Below are 21,115 nucleotides of genomic sequence, written 5' to 3'. Positions count from 1 at the left end.
AACATCAGACAAATATAGATTGAGGGACATTCTACCAAATAACTAACCTGTACTCTTTAAAAAATATCAAGGTCTTCAAAAACAAAGACAGACTGAGAAACTGTTCCAGAATACTGGTGACTAAACAAACTTGAAAACTAAATGCAGCCTGTATCCTAGATTGAATCTCTGACCAGAAGGAAGTTGTTTTTTTTTTAATTTGCTCTCAAAGTTATTACTGAGACAATTGGCAAAATTTGAGTAAGATCTGCAGATTTGCTATTAAGATTGTACTGAATAATACTTTTCCAATTTTGATAATGGCACTGTAGTTACTAAGAAAATGTCTTTGAATTTAGGAAATATTTATTTTTAAATTGAAATATAGTTGATTTACAATGTTTCAGGTGTCCAGCAGTGATTCAGTTTATACACAAACACACCTTCTTTTTCAGATTCTTTTCCATTATAGGTTACTATAAGATATTGAATATAGTTCCCTGTGCTATACAGCAGGTCCTTGTTATTTTATATATAGTAGTGTGTATCTGCTAATCCCAAATCCCTAATTTATCCCTCCCTCCCCTCCCCTTCAGTAACCATAGGTTTGTTTTCTATGTCTGAGTCTGTTTGTTTTGTAAATGACTTGATGTGTATTATTTTTTTAGATTACATATATAAGCGATATCATATAATGTTTGTCTTTCTCTGACTTAACTTCACTTAGTATGATAATCTGTTTGCAGCAACACAGGTCCACCCATGTTGCTGCAAATGGCATTATTTCATTCTTTTTTTATGGCTGAGTATGTTAGGAAATAAATATTTAAGTTTTTAGGGGTAAAGGGACATCACGTCTCTAAGTTACTCTCAAATGGTTCAGGAAAAAAACCATTATGCATGTAAAAAGAGAATGAGAAAGCAAAGGTGGTTAAATATCACCATTTGAGGAACACAGATGGAGGCTATTCAGGAATTTTTTGTCTAGTAAAATTTCTCTCAGACTGAAATTATTTTCAAATAAAAAGCGCAGGTCGGGGATAGTGATATTAGAATTTTAAAAGAACTGAAACCCCCCACCGCAGCAACAGGAGCACTGTACAGTTTACAAGGTGCTCTGAAGAGATCATCCATTTTGAACCACAATGCCAAAACACAGAATTTATGTTATTGCCATTTGACACTAAAAGAAACCAATGACTGGAAGCTCTAAATGACCTGTACAGTGTAAGACAATGGTAAAGGCTGGCCCCAAATCCGGTTTGCTAAGCTACGCTCCTAAATCTACTCCTCTTTTGAGGCTTAACAATTACTAGTTCCTTCATAATTCTTTCCAACTCATATAAAACTCACCCTTGACCTCTAATTAAACAATGCTCATTTTCTAATTATTTAAGATGTTAATCTCACTCTTCCAAATAGAACTAATTTACTGTTCTGGGGACAAAAAGCAGTTCTACTTATATTAGTACTCCAATTTAATACCAATTCCTTCTTCCCTGCTGTTACTAACACTCTAACCCCATCCACCACCAAACATGCACTCTTTTCACTCTCTTCTACCCACATTCTACTTCTTTAAGGACCAGTTTAAATCCAATCTATCCAAACAAGCATTTCCTGGGCAGCACAGCATGAGGTTAAGAGCTCTGGCTCTGATCCCAAAGAGATGTGGGCTTAAATCTCAACTCCACTACCGACTTGTGTAAGCAACTTGTTTAATTTCTCTAAAGCCTCCGTCTCCTTGTTTATAAGAGGTCTTAAACTGTACCTCCCTCAGAGGGTTGTTGTGAAGATTAAATTAGGTAATGCAGAGGAAGTGCTTAAGAGATGCACATAAGTGTACACTAAACATTAGCTACAAGAAACTAGGTACAAAATATGGCACTAAACTAATGTTAGGACACAAAGAAGATTGCGACCAAAGAAAGGAGAGCATACAGTAGAAAATGGAATTGACTCACCTCTTAGAATGGCTGTCATCAAGAAGACAAGAGGTATCAAGTGTAGCAAGTGTCGGTGAGGACATGGAGAAAAGGGAACCTTTGTGCACTGCTGGTGGAAATGTAAATTGGTGCAGCCACTATGGAAAACAGTATGGAGGTTCCTTAAAAAACTAAAAATACAACTACTAATGGCCCAGCAATCCCACTTCTGGGTATATATCCAAGAGAAATGAAAACAGGATATCAAAAAGACATCTGCACGTTTATTGCATCATTATTCACAATAACCAAGATATGGAAACAACCTGAGTGTCCATCAGTGAATGAAGAAGGTGTTGTATACACATACAAAGGAATAATATTCAGCCTCGAGAAAGAAGAAAATTCTGCCATTTGCAACAACACGGACGAACCTTAAGGGCATTATGCGGAGTAAAGTAAGTCAGACAGAGAAAGACAAATACTATACGATTATCACTTATATGTGGACTCTAAAAAACCTGAACTTGCAGGGGCTGGGGGATAGGAGAATTGAGGAGATGTTGTTAAATAGTACAAACCTGCAACTCCTGAAACTAAGGAGAATAAGTTCTGGAAATCTAATGTACAGAATAGTGATTACAGTCAACAATACTATGTTATATGCTTCCAAGTTGCTCAGAGACTGGATTTTAAATGTTCTCACCACGAAAAAGAAATGATAATTATGTGACACGATAGCGGTGTTAGCTAATGCTTCAGTGGTAATCATATTCTAATACTGTAGACCCTTGAACAAGGCAGGGGTTAGAGGCACTGACCACATGCAGTCAAAAATCTGCATATAACTTTACAGTTGGCCCTCCAAACCCACAGTTCCACATCTACTGATTCAACCAACCACAGATCATGTAGTACTGTAATATGTATTTAGTGGGGGGAAAAAAAAAATCTACATATAAAAATCCACACAGTTCAAATCCATGTTGTTCAAGGGTAAACATGCATATAAACATCTCAAATCAGCAAGCTGTACACCTTAAACTTGTACAAAGTTAGATGTCAATTATATCTCAATAAAACACACACACATACACGGGCAATGCACTAACTGCTGGGGGGAAAAGAAAATGGAATTAATTTTGTTAATCATACCTTAATAAAGTGGGAAAAAAATAAAAAGTGGAACTGGATATATAAAAACAACTATTAATGCACAATGCAGAATGAGGTAGATGCCAAACCAAACAGCTCAAGACCCCGGATTCTAGATTCCAAACCAGACCATACCTGGTACCAAAAGACAAAGATATCACAAGAAAGGAAAACTACAGATCAATAACCCTTGTGACCACAGACTCAAAAATCCTTAACAGAAGACTAATAAATCGAATCTAGCAACATATAGTAAGGACTATATGCCTTGCCCAAGAGGGATTTATCCCAGGAATGCAAAGTTGGTTTAACATATGAAAATCAATGTAATACAACATTAACAGAACAAAGCATAAACCAACGTGACCTCAACAGACACAGAAAAAGCATTTGACAAAATCCAACACCCTTTCATGACAAGATAAAAACATTCAAACTAGGAATAGACGGAAACTTCCTTAATTTGATAAAGGCCATCTACAGAAAGCCCACAGTTCACATTATACTTAATGGTTAAGACTGAATGCTCTTCCTCTAAGATTAGAAACAAGACAAGGATGTTCACTCTTGCCATTCCTATTCAACATTTTACTATAGGTTCTGATCAGGAAAATTAGGCAAGAAAAAGAAACAAAAGGCACCAAGATTGGAAAGGAAATTATAAAACTTATCTTTATTCACAATTAATATGGTCCTATGTATAGAAGTCCTAAGGAATACACACACACACACACACACACACACACACACACACACACAAAACGGGTTCAGCACAGCTGCAGGATACAGGATCAACATACAAAAATCAATTGGCTAATGTTCTAAAACATGTATGAACCTTGAGAATATTATGCTAAGTGAAATAAGCCAGTCACAAAAGGACAAATATTACGAGTGGTTCTAGGAACCACTCAAGAGGTTCCTATAACAGTCAAATTCATAGAGACAGAAAGTAGAATGGTGCTTCCCAAGGGCAGAGGGGAGGAGAGAATGGGGAGTTATTGTTTAATAGGTACAGAGTCTCAGTTTTGCAAGATGAAAAGAGTCACTGGTAGTGACAGTTGCACAACACTGTGAATGTGCTTAATTTCACTGAAATGTACACTCAAAAATGGTTAAGACAGCAAATTGGCCATACCAAAATTTTAAATTTTTGTGCTTCAAAGGACATCAAGAAAGTGAAAAGGCAACCCACAGAATAGGAGAAAATATTTGTAAATCATGTATCTAATAAAGGACTTGTATCTAGAACATATAAAGAACTCTTACAACTCAACAATAAAAATATAACCAACTGTAAAATGGGCAGAGGATGTGAATAGACATTTCTCCAAATCAAACACACAAATGGCCAGTAAGCACGTGACAGGATGCTCAGTATTATCAGTCATTAGGGAAATGCAAATCAAAAGCACAATAAGATATCACTCCACATCCACTAAAATGACTATAATCAAAAAGAACAATAACAAGTGTGGGTGAGGATGTGGAGAAAATGGAATACTCATACACCGCTGGTGGAAGTGTAAAATGGTACAGCTGCTTTGGAAATAGTTTGGCAGTTTCTCAAAAAGTTAAACATAGAATTACCATATGCCCAGCAATGCCACCCCAAAGTACATACCCAGGAGAACTGAAAATGTACGTCCACACAAACACTTGCACATGAATGTTCACAGTATCACTATTCATAATAGCCCAAAAGGGAAAGCAACCTTAATGCCCATCAACTGATGAATGGATAAACAAAATGTGGTACAGCTATACAATGGAATATTTTTTGCCCATAAAAAGAATTAAGTACGTGCTACAACATGTATAAACTATGAAAACATGCAAAGTGAAACAAGCAAGACAAAAGGCCACATATTATACGATTCTATTTATATGGAATGTCCGGAATAGGCAAATCCATACAGAATATAGATTAGTGGTTGCCAGGGGATGGAGTGAATGGGGAGTGATTGCTAACGGGTATGGGGTTTTTTTTGGGGGGGGGGCGGATAAAAAAATGTTCTGTAATTAGGTAGTTGTGATGATTGCACAATTCTGTAAATATACTAAACTGAATCATGTACTTTAAAAGAGTGAACTTTAGGGCTTCCCTGGTGGCGCAGTGGTTGAGAGTCCACCTGCCGATGCAGGGGACATGGGTTCGTGCCCGGGTCCGGGAGGATCCCACATGCTGCGGAGCGGCTGGGCCCGTGAGCCATGGCCGCTGAGCCTGCGCGTCCGGAGCCCATGCTCCGCAACGGGAGAGGCCACAACAGTGAGAGGCCCACGTACCGCAAGAAAAAAAAAAAAAAAAAAAAAAAAAAAAGACTGAACTTTATGGTATGTGAATTTAATCTCAATAAAGCTGTTAGAAAAAAAAATTGAGGTAGAATTTGAAGGAGACATTCAGAGAAGGAGGAACTGAGGACAGGGCAAAAGGTAGAGGGGTAAAGCTAAACAGATAAGCTTAGCACAGACAAGAGTTTGGGCTTCAATTCCAGAGTCACTAGGGAGGCGGCAGAGGTTTCTAAGAAATAGTGAGTGACAGGCTCAGAACTGTGGCTTGAGCATGATTAACCTGCAGCAGTGTAGAGAATGCACATTTTATGTCCCTTTCTATTTTTACATGGTAAGATTCTCACTTATATGCCTCACATCACCTAGGGATTCACAAGAAGAATATTAAGTAAAACATATTTCTCTGACAGCCTTTGTATGGTCAATTATCAAAGTAATGCTTAAAAATACATTTTAAATTAGTGCATATTTCACACCACACAGCACTATTTCCTTGTGTTTTAGGGGGATCCTCCAGAAGAATAAGAGAAAGAAGGGACCCAAGTCAACAAAACACAGATGTCAAAATTATAAAAATATTCAATATCACTGCAGCAAGCTGTTCAATAAATGCTGGCTGACTCAAAACCACTAGTAAGAATAGCAAAACAAGTGACTTGGTTTAATCTTGTTTGTTATTATACAAAATCCAATCAATTGCTGTTTGCAGAAAATATCTTGTAAGGTTCAAAGTATAAAATTCCTTAACCAAGTTTCAATCTGTTTTGAACATTCCATCTGAAACGGGAAGTCAGCTGAGTCATGGTCACACAACATACTACTGCCTAAAATTCAAAATGCTTTTCCCTAGTTACAAGAGTAGAAATGCTAGGATTTCTGCTTCATACCCAGCTCACACAGAGTATGCAATTCATTTTAAAAGTAAGACCACCTTAATATGACATTTAAACTATACAGCTGGCCCTCTATCCCGGGTTCCAAATCCACAGATTCAATCAACCAAGGATCAAAAAAAATTCCAGAAAGTTCCAAAAAGCATAACCTGAATTTGCCATACATGGGTAACTGTTCACATAACATTTACATTGTATTTACACCTATTTACATAGTATTTACATTGTATCAGGTATTATAAGTAAACTAAAGATGATTTAAAGTACACAGGCAAATGTGTACAGGTTATATGCAAGTACTACACCACTTTATATAAGGGATTCGAGCATCCTTGGATTTTGCTATGGGCTGGGGTGCGGGTTCTGGAACCAATCCCCCTCAGATACTGAGGGACAACTGTATTTTCATGTTGGTCTTTTGGGTTTGTTTTTTTTTTTGAGAGAAACTATGCCTTAGTTGAATGTTACTTTCTCTCTTTTAAATCTTAAAATCTCCCTTTTACTGACATTATTCAGCTCCTCTAACCTCCCCCCCATAACACAATGTTTCTTAATATTTGCAGAGCCATGAGCCTTTGAAATCTGATAAATGCTGAGGATCATCTTTTTCTTTTTTTTTTTAAAGCACACATTCAGTTTTTCAAACTACCTCATACCACCTGTGGTCCCTCTGTGGAATCCAGGATGAGAAACCCTGTTCTGGTGGCACAATGCCACTCTAACTTCACTGGGGTATTCTTTTGAAGAATGCATATCACAAGCCCAGTCCTATGTTTCATTTTCTTACCAGGGTTCAGTTTACTACTGGTGAAAGCCAAAAACACGCAACTTTTATGTCTAACAATGGAAGAGCTACCTTCAGAATAACCCTTCAAAAAAGCTGCAATCGTTATAGTTGGCCAATTTAAAAAAGATTTGTAATTACTGTAACTTCAACTATTTAAAATTATACCTCAGTTTCAACTAATTGTCATATCCTAAAATGAAAGAAGCACTGAGCTAGTGTAAAGGTAAAAGTACTGGGTAAACTTTTAGCTAACTTCCTTCAAAGGGGACAGGGAGAGGGCCTGATGTGATGCACTAAGAACAAACACATCACCTATGTGGTATTCCTGCCAACAAGGTTTAACCTGAATCTAATCATACAGAAACCACACAAATCCAAACTGAAGCCTGCAAAAACAACTAGTCTGGTCTATTCCAAAATGTCCATGTCATGAAAGGGGAAGAAATGCATAAGGAACTGCTCCTGATGGAAGGAAATTACAGATGACTAAATGCAACCCTGGATTAAGAACTGAGAGAAAAGAACAAACTACATTTTAAAAGATACTATTAGGGTTTTCCTGGTGGCGCAGTGGTTAAGAATCCGCCTGTCAACGCAGGGGACACGGGTTCGAGCCCTGGTCCGGGAAGATCCCACATGCTGCAGAGCAACTAAGCCCGTGCGCCACAACTACTGAGCCCGTGTGCCACAACTACTGAAGCCCACGCGCCTAGAGCCCGTGCTCCGCACCAAGAGAAGCCACCGTGATGAGAAGCCCGCGCACCGCAACGAAGAGTAGCCCCGGCTCGCCACAACTAAAGAAAGCCTGTGCGCAACAACCAAGACCCAATGCAGCCAAAAATAAAATAAATTTAAAAAAATTAAATAGCTACCCGACCCCCCCCAAAAAATGTCCAAAAATAAATAAATAAAAGACATTATTAGGACAACTGGAAAAATTTGAATATGGACCAAATAGTACTGTAACAAAGTTAAACTTCCCCAACTGTGATAATTTGATTGCTGTTATGTAGAATGCCCTTGTTCTTGGGAGATACGTGTTGTCTTATTTAGGGGTGAGAGGGCATGATAAAACAAATTTGGCAAAGTATTAGTAACTGGTAAACCTAGGTGGAGATACAGGTGGTCGTTGCACTATTCTTGCTACTTTGCTGAAGATCAGAATGATTTTTTCAATTTTTTAAATGAGAGGACATTTTCTCGATTTTGAGTGAGAGACGTCATAAGTCAGTCTGACAAGAATATATACAGCCATATCTATTTTAGTCTTTCCAATTATGGGCAATACTTCTGAGGCTGTCATAGAACAGAACTGTAAAGGGCTGTATTTTATACTTGCACACTTACTTCGGATGCCAAAACTCACAAGAGTTACAGAATGGTACTCAGATTTTTTTAATGATGTTTATATTTAAAACTTCCAGAAGGTTGTTACACATTTTAAAATTAAGCTTACAGTTTGTGATTCATTTATTCTACCAATTGATAGACCACATAGATGCCAAATAAAGCCAGAAAGAAACCTACTAATATGAAATTGCTGGCCTACACTACATCACAGGAAAGCAACAGAAAAGCTTAACAAAATCAGAAGATTTTTTTTTTTTTTCCAGATAAAGTTTGGTGAATTCCAAGAGCAGGGTCCACCTTATCTAGGAAGACCTAATGCTCTGGTTTACTCCTGCTGTCCCTAGTCTTTTCTTATTTAGCATGTCCCAAGTAAAGGTGTCTCAGATAAAAACGTTCCAGTTTAGATGCTACATTATATGGTACACAGCATCTTTAACGACTTCACTTGATGACATTTAATGGTTGGTTTAGGGAGAAAAATAAATCAGCATAACATGAAGCATGTAGTTCTACTTTAGACAACACACCCTATATTACAGTAAATTAGTAAAATGGTCACAAAATTATTGAGGGAATTGTTCTCACGTTTTCAGAAAGAAAGGAGAAATCAAAGTTCTCTCTTTTCTATTGTGCAATATAAAATAAAATGCTGCCTAGCTGTAAGAACCCTATAGTGAGAGTCAAAAGGCCTGTTTGAATCCCAGCTCTGTCACTTGTTAGAGACTATAACCTTGACCATAGCTTTCTCATCTGTAAAATGAAGGGATCAGAATATTGGCTGGGATCATGGTCCAGACCTAAATATTCAATGATTCTATCACTTTGGTATATATATTTTTTTAAGTTAGATAAGTTGAGTTACAAGAGATTTCTTACAACTATAAACTGTAACTTACCATCTTATCTCTCCAAACTCCTATTTCTGTTCCCACATCTATTCTGTTCAGAGGCTGGGTCAATCTCCCATTCAGCCAAGACAGAGACCCCGTGTATTTACTCCTCTCACAACTGATCACAGACTAAGTAGCTGCCAAACCCCACAGTCCACATCTTCAGTATCTCACACTCTCCCCTCTTTCTACTACCATGTTAATTCATGTCTTCATCACACCTCTTGCCCAGATCACTAGTTATCATTTTTCTATCCTATCACCACCCTACCTAAAAGCACGTAGTAGCTTCCCACAATGTAAGATTTATGCAAAAAGTTCTCAACCTGATATTCAAGAAACTCGACACCTGCCCCCACCCTCATATGCCAATCCAACTGAACTACTTACTGCTATTTCAAAATTCCCTATACTTTCTGGATTTTGTGCCTTCATTTCTGCTGTTGTTCCTACAGTGCCTTTTTCTCTGCCTTTCAAAACTGATTCCATTCTTTAAAATTTAGTTCCAATGGCGATCTCACACATCTAGACATTACAGTTCTCTTTTGAATGCCCAGGATACCGACAAAAAGTGACAATTTTAATGGCCAACAGTAAATTAGATAGTTTAGCTTGTGTGGGCAACTAAACTTATCTATTGTGCCAATTTTGTTTAACTGGCACGGGCTACCTGGCATGCTGTCTTGAGGGTTTGCAGTTTAGCAGAGGGAAGGGAGAATGGCAATGTAACTTTGTCATTCATTCAGAGACTAGAGTTTCCAAACAGGGGGTCTATACAATGGGAATTTGGAGTTCCATGGTATTAAAAGGTATTTAACATTTAAAGATTTAACGTTAAAAATCCAAATGTTTGGTTATCTTCGTGAAACATGAAGATCTACAACAGTGTGGGTGACTTTGCCCTCCAGGGGACCTCTGGCAGTATCTGAAGACATTTTTGATTGTCACATCTGAGTATTTCTGGTAGATGCTGCTGAACATCCCACAATGCACAGGGCAGAATTCACACTAATCAATAATCTGGTCAAAATGTCAACAGTGCCCAGGTTGAGAAATTCTGATCTAGAAGTGTTGCTTGTATGTGTGGGTTGTGCCTCCCCAAAGATTTTTTCAAATTTTTCAAGGTGAAGAACCATGCCTCTTGTGAAGCAACACAATACAGTCCAAAGCATACCAGTGGTGTGGCCTCCTGAAAGCTACTTAACCTCTTTGTGCATCAAAGTCTTCACCTATAAAACAGGAACAGTAAAAGTACCTACCTCACAGTGTTCCAGGATCAGATGAGTCAATATAAGACCTTCAGAAAAGTGTGCCAGGCAGACAGAAAAAACACTCAATAAATTCAGCTACTTCCATTCTTCCCCTCCCTAGTGCCTAGTCTTCCATTTGGAACATATAAGATGCTCAAGAAATGCTCACTGAATGAATATAGGATAATGCCTTCCTGGGGAGAGCACAAATGGGTAAAGACATACTCTCCTTATTTGTGAAAAAGGAAGCACAGAGCTAAGGATGGAGTTGAAAGGAAGCACTTACCCACCTAATCATCTCTCTCCCGCCTCAGGAAACTTTTAACCTTTAGGAAACGTTCCCCTCTCACAAGGTCCTTAGTACACAGTGCCCTGTTGTTTTTCCTTTTCATTCCTTCTGACCAACTGAAGAGCCTTAAGTATATGAATGGAATGGTATCTTCTTTTGACTCTTACATCATCTACCTTGTATTAGTTATTTATGTACCCATGACAGTCCTCCTCCTAGACTGCACATGCTCTCTGTGGCCAGGGACAACACTTGACTCCTTTTTATAAAACCCTAGGGACCTAACAGACCTTAGCAACTAGCTGGCCCAAACCTCTTGTTTTATAGATTAGGAACAGAGAGACTAAGTGATTTGCCAAGAGTCAAGGTCATACTGTAAGTGCCAAAGCTGGGATTCAGACTCTCATACACAGATGATACAGAGACTCCAAGTTCTATCCAACTGTAATAGCATATAAAAATTATACCTGTGGTAGAGACAATTTTTAATTTATAGTCCCAGAAAACCTCCATAGGAATTACACTGATACAGTTACCTGACAAAGCAAAAAAAGAAAGAGAAACAGACTGATACCTCCAAGCTCCTTTCTGACATTACACCTTAAAAATTCAACCTCTTTTATTTAACCGTTTCATATCTTAACATTTCTTTAATAGCTTTTGACAAAACTTATTTAAATATCCAACAGTTAGTCAGTGACATCGGGTTTGATTTCCTTTAAATGATCCTGTAATTATTTTGAATAACAGAAAATCTCTTATTTGGTAAGACGATGACGTCCATCCTTCACCGACTTAACAGATTCTTTAATGATCACTTTAACAAATTAATATCTATAAAACTCAAAAGACTAGCAGTTTGAAATGATTCCATATGCTGAAAAATATTCAGATGATTTGAACTGTGAATGTTAATTAAGAACCTCAACACAAACATAAAACTTATAATCACCAAGCACAAACTACATTAAGACCTGAGATAGAGAAATTTTATTTTATTCTGTTCAAGTGAAAGAAAGCTGCTCACTGATTAGGTTAATCTAGAAGTTTCTGAGTGTCCCAATACGATGCAAAAGAAAACGGCGAATAAGAAAGGAAAAGACTGTAAGACAGAAAATGAATGTGAAAAAGAGTTAAATATGGTGCAATGCCCTGATGCTTAAGCAATTACAGCTCAATAAAGCTCAACATTTCCATAAAGGCATCGTTTAAAAAAACCAAAAAACCCCTTTGTGGTGAAGATTTAAATTACCAGTGCAAAAGCACTCAGGTCCAAGAGGAATGAGAGCCACTTACTGGAACAGATTTTTAATTATTTTACCAGCTGATAAAAAGAGCACATACAGAACGTAGATATAAATGTATTTTCAAAAGAAAACAAAACGCAGTTTATGCTTGGTAAAGTTCAAGGGCAACACTGTTTCTTTCCAGTGCAACAGAATCCGCCTGACTACAATGTGTTGGAAAAAAAAATGCGAACACATAGTATCTTTTTATAAAGGCAACAATTTGAGTTTCAAAGTAATAACGGGGAAGCCAAAACAGTTTGACAGCCCGCCATAAGGGCCGCCTCAATCATGAGTCACACAATGCCTGCAACCATTTACAATAGTAATTAATGCACAAGTCCCCTAATTAAATTCTAAAAGGGTGAGAATGCTTTAACTAAGTTTACAAGAATTGCTTTTCGCTGTGTTCCCCCCACCCCCAAAGAAAGGAACACACGCGTAATTACGCATCTCCCCGCAATCCCTCCATGCAGTATTCCCTCCGGCCTCTTCTCCGTGTCTGCTCCCTGCGTGCGAAAGAAAATGACACCGGGTAACTTCTAAACCCAGCAAGGGCGAGCCAGAGTGGAAATACAAGATTAATAGGTCGAGAGGCGGTAAGCTCGCCCATCTTACCTGCTAAGATTTCTTTCTGCGTCTTTGGTAGCTTTAGCTTCCAATTCTCTGGAACAGAAAAGAAAAAGGGAGAGAGAGAGAGATGCGCATGAAAACGGAGCTGCTGCGGCAGAGGCTCGCGCCGGGGCCGGATGGGGAGGGGGAGGGGAGCCCGGGGGGGCTCACAAAGCTGCGGGGCTGCAACCCCGACTGCGGTCAGGCGACGCGAGCGAGCCGCAGCCCCCGGCCTGGCCCCAGCCGTGCAGCGCCGCCCCTCCGGGCCTCCCGTCCGGCCTCCGCAGCAGCGCAGCCGGTTTCCCTCGCGCCGAGGCCCGAGATCTCGGGGACGCCCGGCGCCGCCGCTGCAGCCCGCAATCGGGGGCCCTGCGGCAGCGCCCGAGGCTCCTCCCGCCCTGAGGGAGGCCCCCGCCCCACTCACCTCATGTGTGTAAAGTGCACGAGCAAGTGGGGCGCGGCGAGTGAGGCTCGCGAGCCTCAAGCCCTCCGTAGCGCCGCGGGGAGAAGCCCGAGCCGCTGCACCAGCGCCATTTTCTACACCGACCCGAGGCCGCCGCCGCCGCCGCCACCGCCGCCGCCGCCGCCGCTGCAGGCCCCAAACCGGAAGTGAATGCCCCACTCGGCAACCCCTTCCGGGGGTGCCGCGGCCACCGGCCTCAAGATGGAGGTCCTAGCAACTAGAGCCGCAGGCTGGGTAGGCCCTTGGCAACCACCCCGGCGTGGCGCGGTCCCCGGCTGGACCTCCCTGTGGGGGGGTGGGGGGATCACAGCCTCCGAGGCGCCCCGCACAGCGGCAGGGGGCCCCGCCGAACTCCGAGCCCAGCCTTTTTTGGCACGGCCGCCTCGGATTCTGACTTGAGTCCCTCTCCTCCTTCTTTGCTGCGACACAAGTTTCCTTCCCTGCTGCCCGGCCCCTCCCCCACCAAAACACAGCAGAAAAAAAAAAATCGCATAAACCGCAAATTCTACCCCAGCGGCAGCGTGATGATTCCTCGCTGCTTTTGAAATCCGCCACTTCTAATTATTTTTGACCTTGGGCCAATTATTTAACCTCTCTGCTTCTCTGTTTCCTCCTCAGATAATAATGCATACCTGAGGATGACAGGTTTAGAAGCGATTTTTATCCTTCGAATTTTGCAGACCATTTGACTCAGCAATTCCACTTGCATGAACTTCTGTTCAAAAAATAATCCTAGATAGCTACAGATAACGTCACCATCGTGATATTAAGTCCTGCGTTGGTGGTGGTGAAAAATTGTGAACGGCCAAAATGTCCAACATTACGACATGGCTTTAAAAACTGAACTCCTGTAAATAGTGCTGCAATGAACTTTGTGGTAAATGTCTCTTTTTGAATTATGGTTTTCTCAGGGTATATGCCCAGTAGTGGGATTGCTGGGTCGTATGATAGTTCTATTTTTAGTTTTTTAAAGACCCTCCATAGTGTTCTCCATAGTGGTTGTTCTGTTTACAATACACTGTTTACAATAGCCAGGACATGGAACCAACCTAAATGTTCATCAACAGATGAATGAATAAAGAAGATGTGGCACATATATACAATGGAATATTACTCAGCCTTAAAAGGAAACAAAATTGAGTTATTTGTAGTGAGGTGGTTCGACCTAGAGTCTGTCATACAAAGTCAGAAAGAGAAAAACAAATACCGTACGCTAATGCATATATATGGAATCTTAAAAAAAAAAATGGTACTGATGAACCTAGTTCAGGATTAAAGAGGTAGACATAGAAAATGGACTTGAGGACATGGGGTGGGAGGGCGAAGCTGGGGTGAAGTGAGAGTAGCATCGACATATATACACTACCGAATGTAAAATAGTTGGCTGCTGGGAAGCAGCAGCATAGCACAGGGAGATCGGCTCTTCGCTTTGCCATGACCTAGAGGGGTGGAATAAAGAGGATGGGAGGGAGGCTCAAGCGGGAGAGGATATGGGGACATGTGTATGCATATGACTGATTTGCTTTGTTGGGCAACGGAAACTAACACAATATTGTGAAGCAATTACACTCCAGTAAAGATCTATTAAAAAAAAAAAACTGTACTACTGCACGCGTTAGGATACTATAAAAATGCTGGAGAGGAAGAGTAATGGCACAGCGGAAAATGGTTACAATAGAATAACTAAAAAAGCAAGTTCCTAAGTAGCTCACACTGTGAAAGCATGTAGATACAGTAAGATACTTATATATGAAGACAGTAAGCTACATATGTGTACATAAAGTAAAAATATATACCTACATGTAGATACAAGATACCTACGGGTAGATACAGCAATGTACATACCTGTATATACAATAAGATACATATATTCGTGTGCATATGTGTGTATTCCTTCCATCCTCTCAAAACGCTTTCTCTTTTTTTTCTTTTTCTTTTTGGCTGCACTGGATCTTCGTAGCTGCACGGGCTTTCTCTAGTTCTGAGAGCGGGGGCTACTGTTCGTTACCGTGCGCAGGCTTCTCATTGTGGTGGCTTCTCTTGTTGCAGAGCACGGGCTCTAGTCACATGAGCTTCAGTAGTTGTGGCACGCAGGCTCAGTAGTTGTGGCGCATGGGCTTAGTTGCTCCGCGGCATGTGGGATCTTCCCAGACCAGTGCTCAAACCCGTGTCCCGTGCATTGGCAGGTGGATTCTTAACCACTGCGCCACCAGGGAAGTCCCTCACAACGCTTTCTCCCCCCAATCTAAAGATGATTCCAACTCTGTGCTTGCAATCCATTCCTTCTCAGGAACCTCACTTTACGGATCATCCCATTTTCCTCTTTCTACTGCTTTGATCCTTTCATTGCCTTTAAAACATGCCCAAATCTCTCCCATTAAAAAGAAACAAAACCTCCCTTGACTGCCCAGTTCCTGTCCTCTGTCAGGGAGATGTGTAATAAGTTAATGTATAAGGGAATGAATGGATGCACAGAAAGTCCTAAAGCATATGTACCAAAATGTTAACTGATGATATAGTTTTTAATTTCCTTCTTTTAATGTATCTGGCTTTTTTTTTCATTTTTATACAATGAGCATGTAAAAAAAAATTTTTTTAATCTGGTTTACAAAGTGTAAAATGTAGGGGGCACCAAATAAATGCCAGTGACTTTCCTTTTCTTGCCATATCCCTAAGTTCGATTCATCCATGCATATATTTGGGTTTGTTTTCTTTTATTGTTCTTTCTACTTAAAGCATTAAAAATTATATTACAGCATTTCTTTAGGAGTTAAAAAAATGAACATGTGTATATAGAACAGTATGCTTTCATACCAGGTTTATGAACAGTTTTCCACAAAAGCATAAAGCAATGTAATATTTATCAACATTTACACAGCTGTTAAGATTAACTGATTTTTTTTAAAAAAAATTAGATTTTCTTAGGTTTGAATAAATCATTGATTCTCATTTGGGGCAATTTGGCTCCCTAACCCTCACACAAAGATTTAGCAATTTCTGGTTTCTGATGGTCACAACTGGATGCTACTGGTACCTAGTGGGTAGAGGCCAGGGATTCTGCGAAACATCCTACAGTGCACAGCACAGCCCCACTCCCCCCAGCGTGAGAGTATCTGAACCAAAATACCAATAGCACCCAAGGTTGAGAAACCCTGGAACTAATTCCCAGCTCCAGGGAAGCTGAGAAGATATAATTTCTTGAAGATCTTTCCAGAGTGGTTTGACACAATCACATATGACTCCTAGAGGGCTGCATTATGAAGGTATGCTAATCACTTTTTGATTATCTCTTAAACTTGGTGCATAGGGGTAGGTCAAAGAAGAATGACAACAGAAAACCAGCACTGATTCCTTATCAGAAACCTGCTGGACTTCCCTGGTAGTCCATTGGTTAAGACTCCATGCTTCCAATACAGGGGGCATGGGTTCAATCCCTGGTTGGGGAAGTTCCACATGCTGCATGGTGTGGCCAAAAAAAAAGAAAAAGAAAAAAGAAGGGCTTCCCTGGTGGCGCAGTGGTTGAGAGTCTGCCTGCCGATGCAGGACACACGGGTTCGTGCCCCAGTCCGGGAAGATCCCACATGCCACGGAGCGGCTGGGCCCGTGAGCCATGGCCGCTGAGCCTGCGCGTCCGGAGCCTGTGCTCTGCAACGGGAGAGGCCACAACAGTGAGAGGCCCGCATACCGCAAAAAAAAAAAAAAAAAAAAAAAAAGCCTACTAAGGGGTCTTCTCTTATTATTCCTTCTCTTTATTAATAATTAGTCTCTCTATTGAATATTTCCCATCATCATACAAACATATTCTAGTAACTTCCATAATAAGAAAAAAACGCAAACAAAACAAAAAACAACTCCATGGATGCCTCATTCCTCTCCAGCTTCATTTCTTTTCTTTTTTTTCTCTCTTTCCCAGAAAAACTTCTTGGAAAGGTGTTCTATACCAGCTGCTTCCAGTTGCTCACCTCCTTTCCCAGCCCACTCTAACCTGACATCCCCACTCCTCCCCACAAACAGCTCTTATCAAAGTCAGAAATGACCTTGAAGCTCTCAAGCTCAATAGTAACATTTCTATCCTGCTCTTGATTTACTTCATTTTTTTTTTTTTTTTTTTGGCTGCCTTGGGTCTTCATTGCTGCACACAGGCTTTCTCTAGTTATAGCGAGCGGGTGCTACTCTTCGTTGCAGTGCGCAGGCTTCTCATTGCGGTGGCTTCTCTTGTTGCGGAGCACGGGATCTAGGCACGTGGGCTTCAGTAGTTGCAGCATGCAGGCTCAGTAGTTGCAGCACATGGGCTTAGTTACTCCGCGGCATGTGGGATCTTCCTGGACCAGGGCTGGAACCCGTGTCCCCTGCATTGGCAGGTGGATTCTTAACCACTGCGCCACCAGGGAAGCCCCTGATTTACTTTTTAGCTGTATTTGTCACAGCTGACCAGTCCTGCCTTCTTAAGAGAGCTTCTTTTCCAGAATGTCTTGGCAGCACACTCTCCTGGGTTTCTTTTTACCTCTCTAGCCATTTCTTGTTTTTGTATCCTTTGCCATCATCTCTTGCTTTGTACCAAATAAATGTTGGAGAACCCCAAGGCTTTGTTCCAGACTCTTCCCCTTCCCTGTCTCTCAACTTTCTCCTTCGGATGGGTAATTCCATCCTTTCTCTTGTATTTAAATACTATTTAAATGTAGATGACTCTCAAATTCATATTTTTAGCCCATATCTCACCTGTGTACCCCAGAATGCTAAAATGCCAGTCTGTCTGGGCAACAAATATATGTGCTAGGTACTGTGCTAGGGCCCAGTTCTCAGCAATACAGGAGCAACTACTCCTGTCCATTAAGTCTTAAGAGGCAGACAGATTTTTTCTTTTTAAAGCAAACTATAAAGTGTATAATTATAAACTATGACAAGTGCACAGAAGGAAAGAAATGTTGTGCTAAGCATGAAACAAAGGAACATTACATAGATTGTGTGGTCAAAGAAGGTTTCTTTGAAAATGTAAAGCTTCATCTGAGAGCTGAAAGATAAGGGGCAGCCAACCCAGCACCTAGGGAACAGCAGAGGAAGGGTCTCAGGCTGGAGGCTTAAACTGTGGGTCCTTATTGTGGATGAAAACAGGCTTCGTATTGTATTTAGCTTTAAATCCACTGGTGCCACCATTTTTACTTACTTGTATAAACAATTAGGAACAAAACCAGAAACAAGGTTCTGTACAGAGTAATGGGTTTCACTAACATAGCTGGTTTAAGTAAGCAAATGCCATTTCCTACAACAAGCATATTCTCTAGATTAAGTGAATGTTATAATATGTTGCATGCCTTATGGTTGAAGTTTCCAGTTTGAGAATTTGTATATAACATTAACTGACTTTCCTACCATAGCTTTTTATGGAATAGCTCTGGAAGAATCTGTAACTATCTCAGGAAGCTTCTTGCTTCTTCTTAGTGAGCATAGTAAGAAACAGAGGCTATACAAAATTAAACGTAAATAAGATCTTTTCTCCATTTGTCTTTCTTCCTTGGGTTTTTTGTTCCTTTGGTTTCTGAGGTTACCAGAGCTTAAGTATTCTTCAACCCTCTCTTCCTTATCTAAGAAGGGTAAATGACTAGCCTAATACTTGAAAAATTATGTACTTGAAAGGATTATTTTTTCTCCCAAGTCTCTACCAAATACCATCATGAAATCTATATATTTAGACAAAGCTCACTCAAAATATTTTTAAATTTAGAAAAATTTTCACAATAATGTATAAATGGATATTGAAAACATGAACACAAATGAGATTTCCTGGAAAGAGTATAATTATTTTATTTAACTGAAATCTATTTGGTACTTAATACATGCCAATTATGTATTGTTCTAAGTGCTTTAAAAATATTAACTGGGGGCTTCCCTGGTGGCGCAGTGGTTGAGAGTTCGCCTGCCGATGCAGGGGACACGGGTTCGTGCCCCGGTCTGGGAAGATCCCACATGCCGCGGAGCGGCTGGGCCCGTGAGCCATGGCCGCTGAGCCTGCGCGTCCGGAGCCCGTGCTCCACAACGGGAGAGGCCACAGCAGTGAGAGGCCCGCGTACCTCAAAAAAAAAAAAAAATTAACTGATCATTATCATTGTCCTCACACAGCCCAATGATGTTATCCCCATTTTACAGATGAGGATAATTAACTTGCCCAGAGTCACCTAAAATGTGGTAAAAATCAAGCAATTTGGCTTCTGAGCCTAGATCACTAACCACTACATTGTAGATCTTTTTTTCTCAACTCAATTAGACCCCGCAGCTCCCTTTGATAAGAAATATTTTGTAACACCACCCTTTCTATCCCTAAATGATCATCAGAGATAGTATAAGCTACCTAACATATAATTTTAAAATCACATAAAATGACATGTCTGAAATAAAGAAGTCAAAGGAAAGTAAATAAAATAAAATGTCTTTCACTATGTAAATACTTGGTAATGGTCTACACTGGAAGACTCAGTAAAGTCGGCAGATCCTGGCACCTATGTGTTGAATCACTTCTACAAATGCAGCAGTGCTGAAATAACTACTCATACACCAAGACCTGTAGTGATGCTGGAGATGTAATTTATCTGGAAGAGAGAACAACTCTCAGTCAAGTTCTGAACAACTAGAGAACAATTCTCTTTCAATTTAGGGGAACATTGAATTACTGAAAATTTAAGTGTATAGTAATGCTGAATAAAGTAAAGAGTTAGGTCCTTGGATAATTACAAACATGCTTTCACTCATGAGAATGTCGGGGGGCGGTCCTACATTTTGTGGGACTGTCCCTGTCCAGCCCCTCTCCACTGAATCCCACCTCTTTGTGACAGCCCAAACCCCTTCAGCAGTTTCCCCCACCCCTCTGAGGAGTGGAGGTGAAATATTACCCTATGGAGAACCATTGCTGTGGACTGAGGAAAGAGCAGAGGAATGCTACTCCAGTGACAACCTAGCAACGCACGATTAACAGGATTAAGGGTAGTATAATGGGGACAATCAGATGAGGACTTCTCAGATTGATGTGTCAGAATTTAGCCTTATTCCAGACTTCCCTGCTGGCGCAGTGGTTAAGAATCCACCTGCCAATGCAGGGGGCAGGGGTTTTGAGCCCTGGTCCGGGAAGATCCCACATACCGCGGAGTAACTAACCCTGTGTGCCACAACTACTGAGCCTGCACTCTACAGCCCGTGAGCCACAACTACCGAGCCTGCGTGCTGCAACTACTGAAACCCGTGTGCTTAGAGCCCGTGCTCCGCAACACAAGAAGCCACCGCAATGAGAAGCCTGCGCACCACAACGAAGAGTAGCCCCGCTCGCAGCACCGAAAACCCAATGCAGCCAAAAATAAATAAATAAATACATAAATAAGTAAATAAATAAAAGAATTTAGCCTTATTCCTTCTCTGTCCCATTCCCCCCACCACACACAAACCTGTCCCCAAAGAGACAGTTTCCCCCAGGTAGCAGTAATACCTGGCACGAAGCTGCCCCAGCCAGAAACCTGAGTCAATTTTGACTCTTCCCTCCCTCTCATCCAATATATCACTGTTACTTTGTTTCCAAACTTCTCTTATTTTTCCCTTCCTCTGTTTCTCCACTGCCAACCCCCATGGTATACCCTGAAAACGCCACCAATTCACTTTTATTTCCCTTTCTTTTTTGTTGTGGTATAGTTTACGTACAATAAAATGCACACTTTTGAAGTCAAAAAAAATTGACGAGTTTTGACACATGTAGTTATTTGTCAAAATAAATACCAAAATTAGTGTAACCAAAATCACTATATGGAACACTTGGTCAGCTCTGAAAATTCCCTTGTGCCCCTTTTCATCACTCACCTGATCCCCCCCGCCCCTGCCCCCCCCACACACACCTGACGCCAAGAAACCACTTTTCTGATTTATATCACTATGGGTTAGTACTGTCTGTTCTGGAACTTCATATAG

General features: G+C 40.6%; 1 protein-coding gene across 8 annotated transcripts in view; it reads right to left on the bottom strand.

Moving 5' to 3' along the window:
* Nucleotides 1–13,822, bottom strand: part of TNRC6A (trinucleotide repeat containing adaptor 6A) — a 95,771-nt gene extending 81,949 nt beyond the window's left edge. For 4 of the 8 annotated variants that reach the window (XM_069541411.1, XM_060031930.1, XM_069541410.1 and 1 more), the window contains exons 1-2: nucleotides 13,133–13,326; nucleotides 12,715–12,762 (exon numbers count right to left, since the gene is read on the bottom strand). In XM_069541411.1, the coding sequence (XP_069397512.1) occupies nucleotides 12,715–12,762; nucleotides 13,133–13,137 (53 nt within the window). In that variant the 5' untranslated portion in view covers nucleotides 13,138–13,326. Of the gene's footprint in view, nucleotides 1–1,943; nucleotides 5,174–12,535; nucleotides 12,606–12,714; nucleotides 12,763–13,132; nucleotides 13,327–13,803 lie in introns of those variants that run through there. The other 4 variants (XM_060031929.1, XM_069541408.1, XM_069541409.1 and 1 more) reach the window with 4 other exon arrangements.
* Nucleotides 13,823–21,115: the final 7,293 nt, after the last annotated feature.

Source organism: Delphinus delphis, chromosome 15 (assembly GCF_949987515.2).
Source record: "Delphinus delphis chromosome 15, mDelDel1.2, whole genome shotgun sequence".
NCBI classification, from domain to species: Eukaryota; Metazoa; Chordata; class Mammalia; order Artiodactyla; family Delphinidae; genus Delphinus; species Delphinus delphis.
The sequence above is the reverse complement of the archived record's forward strand: the minus strand, read 5'-3'. Positions and strand labels throughout refer to the sequence as shown.